The 8,781-nt window shown below is 48.1% G+C and overlaps 1 protein-coding gene across 1 annotated transcript; it reads left to right on the forward strand.

Moving 5' to 3' along the window:
* The first annotated feature begins 3,052 nt into the window (after positions 1 to 3,052).
* Positions 3,053 to 8,521, forward strand: LOC147433759 (putative galactinol--sucrose galactosyltransferase 2). The gene is made up of 15 exons (XM_086490376.1): positions 3,053 to 3,419; positions 4,088 to 4,479; positions 4,638 to 4,897; positions 4,996 to 5,086; positions 5,388 to 5,436; positions 5,525 to 5,616; positions 5,720 to 5,830; positions 6,007 to 6,138; positions 6,227 to 6,637; positions 6,728 to 6,869; positions 6,973 to 7,040; positions 7,129 to 7,263; positions 7,358 to 7,575; positions 7,757 to 7,845; positions 7,952 to 8,521. The coding sequence occupies exons 2-15, from the start codon at positions 4,292 to 4,294 to the stop codon at positions 8,309 to 8,311; spliced, it is 2,346 nt and encodes a 781-aa protein (XP_086346502.1). The 5' UTR covers positions 3,053 to 3,419; positions 4,088 to 4,291; the 3' UTR covers positions 8,312 to 8,521.
* Positions 8,522 to 8,781: the final 260 nt, after the last annotated feature.

Here is an 8,781-nt window from a genome sequence, read left to right on the forward strand (position 1 = left end):
ACTTGCCTGACTTGTGCACTGTTTAGACTTCATCCTATTCAAGCATCATTAAGGGAAATTGGGTAAAGAGGAAGAAAGGAGCATGCATCCATAGTGGCACACACCATTGAGCCAAAAATAAAAGCGCAACTTTTGGACTCGCTACAAGTTAGGCGACCAACGCCCATGAAAACTAATACCCAGTAGGGAGTACCCAATCTTTAAAATGTTTTATTAGCAAGAATCGGGCGAGATTCCCTTGATGATTGAATGAGGAGGAAGGAAAATAAGGAGGAGAGTGATGCGTGAGCGAGGGTAGAGGCATCCAAGGCAGAGAAGGTGGGCGACGCGACGCGATCGAGAGGGGGGGGGAGGAGGCTGAGGCGGGAAGCCACAGGCGCAGAGTTTTGTTTTTTGTTTATTTTACAAATCGCTCACAGGTGCACGACGAGCTGGCAGTGCTGGTGGTTAGGCCAATCACTAGCTGACTCTGTACGCTGGATGCCCTGAGATCAAATCCTATCCTGGCCCTTTTAATGTGTGAGGTCCTTGTAAGGCTGAGCCTTGAGATCCACAAGGGAATTTGAGCATAAATGGAATAAATTGTACGAGTTGCAAGTAGTAGCCTAGCGCTGGTGATAGTTTATGCGGTTTAATCTAACATTTGATGAGAAACTGTGCTTCCTAATCCTAACTCCTTATCAGTGAGCTTGTGACGCCCCAGCTTCTGGGCGCGTCGGGGAGGGGGCCCGGCGGGGATTCTTACCCGCACGCAGCCGAGGGAACTTCTGTCTTCAAGGGGCCCGTCGGGGATTCTTACCCGCACGCGGCCGAGGGACTTCTACCTTCAAGGGCCCGGCGGGGATTTATACCCGCGCGCAGCCAAGGGACCAAGGTGTTGCTTCAAGGGGTCCTGGCACGGACGGCACCGGCTCAGGAGGGCCCGGCTCGGACGGCACCGGCTCGGGTCAAGTTGCGTTCTCGGGGGCCCGGCTCGGACGGGGCCGGCTCGGGCGTAGTTGCGTTCCATGGGTCGACGGCCGTTTGTGTTTCGCGGGTCTTCGCGGGTCTCGCGTCTCGGGTCCCTAGCCCCACGTAGCCTCAGGCTCCGCCGCACCGCCGACGGGTCATAGCGTGCCCCGGGGAACCTTGCGTGGAGTCCCCACGGTGCGCGAGTGCGTGGAGTGAGGCTAACGTGCCTAGGTGGGGGGTCCCCTCCCGTGGCCGGTCTTCGGGAGGCTCATACCCCTTATATACACCCCCGTTTGAAGAGAGTTCGACGACCGCGTCGAACGTGGAAAAAGAGTGCTCGGCTATGCATGAGGCCGTGGGGACAAAGGGGTGCATATAAGTGCAAGTGATCAAAAACTGTTCCCAAAATGCAAGTAAGTAGGCATGCTTTGTTTTTGTCATTTTTGAAAATGAGTGTGTGAGTATTTTTGGGGTTTTGGCAGAAGGCTGAAAAGATATGCTTTGAACACCCAAGTAGAATTCCCCGTACTTGAGCGTTCCCCGAATAGGTAACCCGATGTGCGCGGAGCCACCTGCTGCGTTGGTCCGCGCGGAGGCTTCTTGAAAGCCGAATCTGAAAGAGCGTTCCGTCGCAATGCAGCACTTGCGAGTTGGTCCCTGTTTGGACGTCGTTTGGATCTTTAGCTCAGCATGGGCCACAAAACGTGGCCGGGGCGCGACGAACACCGTTGGCTTGGTTCGTCGCGTTTTTGGTCTTTCTCTGTTTTTGTCATAAAGAGCCCTGTCTGGCTCGCATCTGCCTTTTCTTCATGTGAAGAGCCCTGTCTGGCTCACATCTTTGCTTTTTGTCATGTGGAGGTGCCCGGCTCGGATCGGGGCCGGCGCGGGTCACGGGTGACGGCCCGTTGTTGGGACGCGTCACGAAGAGCCCTGTCTGGCTCGCATCGTTCCTTTTCCTCATTGAGGTGCCCGGCTCGGATCGGGGCCGGCGCGGGTCACGGGTGACGGCCCGTTGTTGGGACGCGTCACGAAGAGCCCTGTCTGGCTCGCATCGTTCCTTTTCTTCATGGAGGTGCCCGGCTCGGATCGGGGCCGGCGCGGGTCACAAGTGACGGCCCGCGTGTTCAGGACGCGTCACGGGGCGGAGGGCGTGTGGTTGCTTTCTGGAGCTCTCTTCACCAGGATTTTGACGACCCGGGCCATTGCGGTTGGAGTCGTCGTGAGTATCGTGCGCGTCGGGCACGTTAGTCTTCGGCTCGTCTTCCAGGAGCTCGTTCTGGAGCTCTGATACCAAGTGTGACGCCCCAGCTTCTGGGCGCGTCGGGGAGGGGGCCCGGCGGGGATTCTTACCCGCACGCAGCCGAGGGAACTTCTGTCTTCAAGGGGCCCGTCGGGGATTCTTACCCGCACGCAGCCGAGGGAACTTCTGTCTTCAAGGGGCCCGTCGGGGATTCTTACCCGCACGCGGCCGAGGGACTTCTACCTTCAAGGGCCCGGCGGGGATTTATACCCGCGTGCAGCCAAGGGACCAAGGTGTTGCTTCAAGGGGTCCTGGCACGGACGGCACCGGCTCAGGAGGGCCCGGCTCGGACGGCACCGGCTCGGGTCAAGTTGCGTTCTCGGGGGCCCGGCTCGGACGGGGCCGGCTCGGGCGTAGTTGCGTTCCATGGGTCGACGGCCGTTTGTGTTTCGCGGGTCTTCGCGGGTCTCGCGTCTCGGGTCCCTAGCCCCACGTAGCCTCAGGCTCCGCCGCACCGCCGACGGGTCATAGCGTGCCCCGGGGAACCTTGCGTGGAGTCCCCACGGTGCGCGAGTGCGTGGAGTGAGGCTAACGTGCCTAGGTGGGGGGTCCCCTCCCGTGGCCGGTCTTCGGGAGGCTCATACCCCTTATAGAGCTATTCTCATTGGGTGGCAAGGCAGTTTACTTCAATCCCTTGTGAATGTATCCTAATTTGTATAACAAATTAGGTAAATTATGAATATTTTCGAATTGGGGGAGTGGACCCTCGTGTGAACGCGGACTCCCGGACATGTCCGCGTTCTTACGAGTCCGGACGGCTAGTGGGCGGGATATTGAAATGGACGCGAGAACAGGCGCGAAATGATTTGGGGAGTGAGGGCGGCGGCAATGGCGATGGCGGAGCAAAGATGTAGGGGCTGCAGATGCATGGCGTCGCAAATTGCGATAATCGGTGACGAAGTCCGGATTTGTAAGAAGCTGGTGACAAGGTCATGCCGCCGCCCCCATACCCACACACACGCACCGGACACGCACACACGGCCAATGCAAGAGCCCCCGATACCGTCGCTCTGCAAGCCTATCACTTCACCCTTGCTCATCAATTCTCGCAATTTTAGCGGCGTCAAACTTGTCAAAGCAGCTCCCGCCATAAAAGCCGGTTCCTTCTGCTCCTCGCCTTCATAGTGCACACACAATGATTACAGAAAGCCAGCCCAAGCAAGCACTGGTGAGTTGCTTTGTGTGCGTGTGTGTGTGTGTGTGTGTGTGTGTGTGTGTGTGTGTGGGGTTAGTTAGTATGCCTTTTATCACCGCAGCTTTCATGGCTGCTTCAGGTGCTGCAAAATTCTGTGCGTGGTCAGTTTCTAATCTGCAGTTTCTATCGCCTCAGCATTCATGGCAGCTTATCAGTGAAGCATTTCACTTGTGCGTTATTTTGTTAGCTGATAGATACTTTCTCTGTGCCTTTGCATGAAGTTAACTCAGCCTCCTCCCAATCAAAACGCACCTTCTGCGTTTTGCACATCCTTTTGCTCAGTAAACGCTTCTTGTACTGCACTAACATTTTTTTTGAAAGTAGATTCGAGCAGAATTAGAAATGGCTATGAAGCTTTTCCTTTTAACTATGTATTTCAGTTAATATGCACATTTCTGTTGTCTTGCACACGTGCTTTCAAGGCTGTGTTCGAATCATCTTGCATTATTTCAGTGCTTGATGTTTTAGTAGGTGCCGAATGTAGCATATCACGTGTTTAATATTTTGCTACATTAACTCAGTTGAATTATTCACTTGCGTTCTGTACTAGAGACGGTTGCATAGTTTTTACAAATTTCGAACTTGCCAGTAATTTCAAATTTTGATATTGTCAAATGTTTTTTTTCGACCTGGATGAACAGAGGTGCTTCGGAATTTGATGTATTGATCTTCTATGAACTACTTCCTGTAAAAGTTCAAACAGGAAAATATACTAGAGCTTACAAGTGAACAGGAAAAAATTTCCTACATATCCACATCTGAAGCGAGTTAAAAAACAGAGGAGGGGTCTCTGCTTGAAAGTAAAGTAGAGGGGCGGCTGCTCTTGATTTCACAGCTCCTTCAAGATGACGGTCATATCAGAGATTAAATTGTTGAATGGCAGACTTATGGTGAGAGGGAAAGCTATTGTAACCAACGTACCCAAAAATATAGTGTTGACTCCCAGCACAGGTATGGTGACTCAAGGGGTTTTCCTTGGGGCCTCATCCTCCCTGGCAAATAATCGTCATGTCTTCAAACTGGGAGTATTGCGGTAAATATCATTGATAACTCCTTCATGACTTGCAATTTTAGAATGTTTGCGGCAGTAAATCGCTCTGAAATGATTCTATTGGTTTGCATTGGAAATTCTGTAGAAATTGAGCTTATAGATGTAGAAATAGCTCTTATGTTTGCATCATCTGGCGGCAGGGATTTGCGGTTCACGTGCTGCTTTAGATTCAACTTGTGGTGGATGACCCAAAGAATGGGCATGTTTGGAAAAGACATTCCAATGGAGACTCAGTTTCTCCTTGTTGAGAGCAACGACAGTCAGCAGTTAAAAGCGAAGACAGATTCCTGTGGAGAAAACTCAACCCAATATGTGGTCTTTCTTCCACTATTGGAGGGCCCTTTCCGTGCGTCCCTTCAGGGAAGCCAGGAGGATGAAGTTGAACTCTGCTTGGAGAGTGGTACCTCTCTTGAAGTGTTCTTTGCCGACTTGTTTACTTGAAATCGGGCTAAAATGGTTTAACTTTATTGTGCTCGTTTTGTTTACTTGAAATTGTAGGAGATGCAAGTGTCACAACAACTAGTGCACGCCACTCTCTCTTTGTTTATGCTGGATGTGACCCCTTCCAAGTTGTCGCAGATGCAGTCCAGTGAGTGTTTTCTCGTTCTTCCATGAAACATACTGTGTGCCTCATTCTGCATGTTTTTGTAATGTGCGCATCATTATGTGTATTCACGTGTAACTATCTATCCATGCTTGTGTTTTAAGCTGCTTTTTTCTGATAATTTGAGTGGAGAAAGCATGGATGTTTTGCTGTACTATTCTTATTGATGCCCTAGCTTTGAGCGCTTGCCGGATGTTCCTTTTGTACAAATGCCAACTTCAATTCCAATTGTGCATACTCTTGTTTGTAGTTCCCTTTTAAACCGAAAATGTTCTTTCTGTTACAGAGCTGTGGAGTCGCATTTGCAGACTTTCCGACGTCGTGAAGATAAGAAGGTGGGATTTAATCTTGTGGGGATGGGTTGATCTATTGTTTGGGTGCTCGAAACACTTAGCTCACCTGTTGATTTTGGTGTGTTTTTAGATGCCGGGCATACTGAATTCGTTTGGCTGGTGTACATGGGATGCATTCTACACTGATGTTTCCCCTGAAGGAGTGAAGCAGGGATTGAAAAGGTGTGCACCATGGCCTTTTTGAAAATGGATAACTGATCATGTTTTCTTGGCATAGTTGTCCGGATTGTCTAACTATAATTTCTCTGGTTTGTTGGAAATTCAGTTTGGAGGAAGGAGGTGCCCCTGCAAAGTTTGTAATCATTGACGATGGGTGGCAGTCTGTGGATGCTGATGCAAAGGCAGACACACAAAAGGACACCGTCTCTGAAACACAGTATGTAGTTTGATGTTATGTACCATTTTAAGTATGTAAGCATAGCATTTGGGTTCAGAAAATGGATGCATCACATGTGATGGAATACAGAAGCAGTCTTACATTTACCTGGAGAGATGTTGGTAGTTTTATCAATGGTTGTAAAGAAGCATCTGATGTGTCATTTCTTTATGCAGGTTCACTAGAAGGTTGACTGACATTAAAGAGAACCACAAGTTCCGACCAAATGAGAGAGTTTCAGGCTTCAAAGAGAGAGTTTCAGACTTGAAGCTCCTCATAAAGAGTATAAAGGAAAAACATACCGTGAAGTGAGTGTTTCAATTGTAATTGTCCCCCCAGATTGTGACTTTTCAAAGGAAACTCTGCCTATGCTAGCTTTCAAACAAATGTGCCCAGGTATGTGTATGTGTGGCATGCTCTAGCTGGTTATTGGGGAGGTGTCCGCACCTATGGTACACAGACAGCTCACTATGATTCGTCGGTGCAATATCCAAAGTCTTCACCAGGAGTTCAACACCATCAAGTGGATATGGCTTTGGATACACTATCTAACAATGGAGTTGGCCTGGTGCATCCCAAGAAGGTGCTTCAATTCTACAATGATCTCCATAGCTATCTAGCAGCAGCAGGAGTCGATGGAGTGAAAGTAGATGTGCAAAACATCCTTGAAACAGTGGGGAATGGTTTTGGAGGACGTGTTTCACTTACACAGCAGTATCATCAAGCTCTTGAAGAATCGGTTTCTTCTCATTTTCCTGATAATGGATGCATAGCCTGCATGTGTCACAACACGGATGGGCTTTACAGGTGAGGAGATGGCCCTCATTTGGAGGTTCGCTAATATAATGTTAAGTGTTCAATGGGCATGCTCCAATTACTGCTTGTTTGAGTGAGCAGCATTAAGCAGACTGCTGTTGTGAGGGCATCCGACGACTTTTGGCCCCGAGACCCAGCTTCACATACTATTCACATTGCTTCGGTGGCATACAATAGCATATTTCTTGGAGAATTCATGCAGCCAGACTGGGACATGTTTCAAGTACATACAGTCTGGCATTCTTATAGCATTCTTGTAATTTCACTTGTTGGAGTTATTCACTACTTTCGAGTTCTGTGTTTTAATGAATATCTATGTTTTGTAGAGTCTTCATCCTGCTGCTGAGTACCATGCTGCAGCCCGGGCCATTGGCGGGTGTCCAGTTTATGTGAGGTAAAAGCCTCCACAGGCCAATTGCAACAGCATTTGAGAAAATCAAAATTTCTTTTTTATGAAATGTACCGAGTAATTTTGTTGTCAGTGACAAGCCTGGTCAACACGACTTTAAGCTCCTGAAGAAACTGGTCCTTCCTGATGGTTCAATATTGCGCGCGAATCTACCTGGCCGACCCACAAGAGATAGCTTGTTTACAGACCCAGCAAGGGATGGGAAGAGGTCAATATTTTCTTCTTGAAACATTTGTTTCTCTACCATCTCCTTGCACTCTTTGAAGTGCTACTTATACATGCTTATCTTGTGTCTGCATCAGTCTCTTGAAGATTTGGAACCTCAACACTCACACAGGAGTTCTAGGCACATTTAATTGCCAGGGTGCAGGATGGTGCAAGCAAGAGAAAGTCTATGTGGTTCATACTGCAAATCCTGCTACCATCACTGGAAGCGTGTGTAGTCAAGATGTGGAATGGCTACATAAGATTCCACCAGAGGGATGGGATGGAGGTTGCGCATTGTTCTCTCATAGAGAAGGTAATTCGTGCCTTTTTGATAGATCAGCTTGACATAGTTGTTTTGCCAAAACTCGCACACCATTGATTGCTATGTTCCAAGTCACAACCTGCACTTTACACTCCTATTTGGCTTGTTCTGCCTTGTTTCACCTCTCGTATGAAGAACAGAGGATTTATTAAAGATTGTGTAAGTTTTGCAGGTACGATCCATTGCCTTTCTAAGAAGGATGTCCTTCCCATCACATTGAAGGTCCTTGAGTACGAGGTCTTTACCGTCTCACCCATCAAGGTGTGTATTATAAAACAAAATTGTGAGCTTCTGTGCTTCCATGCATAGCCTGCTTGTGAGAACATATTGAGAAAATACTTTAATGGTGGTTGGTTTATTAATGCAGAGATTAGGTTTGGGAGTGTCATTTGCGCCAATTGGACTTCTTAGCATGTTTAATTCTGGCGGGGCAATTGTCTCTGTGACCTATCAACTTGATGCAGAAAGTGAGATTGAGGAGATAAGGTCTTCAAAGACTGTGGATTCTCTTCCTGATGGAGTGGTCCCTGCATCAGTGCTGGCTAAAATCAATGTAACACTCCATGGATGCGGCGAATGTGGGATGTACTCATCTCTAAGGCCAAGAGAGTGCAGGGTGAATTCTCAAAGGATTGCCTTCACATATAATCCGCAGAATGGTCTGGTTTCGTTCATGCTGCAGCCTCTAGACAAGAATCTTACCCAAGAAGTAGAAATCATGGTCTGATTGGGGCACTAGGTCAAATGATCTTCCCCTTTGTAATTTGGCGCCAAATTTTACAGGCATATACAAATTCTAGCAGTGTAAATTCAAGCATTGCAGTTCCACCCTCTTTGTGAGAATTTTTTTGTCATTTCCCCAGAGGTCTTAATTATGGACATGGGGACATTGTAGTGTAACTCGAGTGTTGTAATTCAAAATTCATATTCTTCTCAAGGTGTTTATGATATGACAGTGTCATTGGAGTCTTTCGTACGGCAATGAATGCCAGTATTGTTACTAATCTGGAGTCTTTTGTATGGAATGAATGTTGTCTGAAAATTTGTCATAAAATTAGTTAAAATCTTTCGAACTCACCATGTAAATGATGATGATGATGATGATGGGGATGTCTCATCACTAATGCAATGATGGATTCGATGATTGCATTTGTTTTGTTACTAATCTCAGGGTCTGCAATATATATCAACGATGCG

This window comes from Adiantum capillus-veneris, chromosome 19 (genome assembly GCF_014529385.1).
Source record: "Adiantum capillus-veneris isolate H3 chromosome 19, ASM1452938v2, whole genome shotgun sequence".
NCBI lineage: Eukaryota > Viridiplantae > Streptophyta > Polypodiopsida > Polypodiales > Pteridaceae > Adiantum > Adiantum capillus-veneris.

Bases quoted from the DNA above. Each gene is read 5' to 3' on its own strand.
- LOC147433759 (XM_086490376.1), top strand. From the start codon at position 4,292: ATGACGGTCATATCAGAGATTAAATTGTTGAATGGCAGACTTATGGTG. The intron at 4,480-4,637 runs GTAAATATCATT...ATCTGGCGGCAG, and splicing joins TTCAAACTGGGAGTATTGCG to GGATTTGCGGTTCACGTGCT. The intron at 7,846-7,951 runs GTGTGTATTATA...TTATTAATGCAG, and splicing joins TTACCGTCTCACCCATCAAG to AGATTAGGTTTGGGAGTGTC.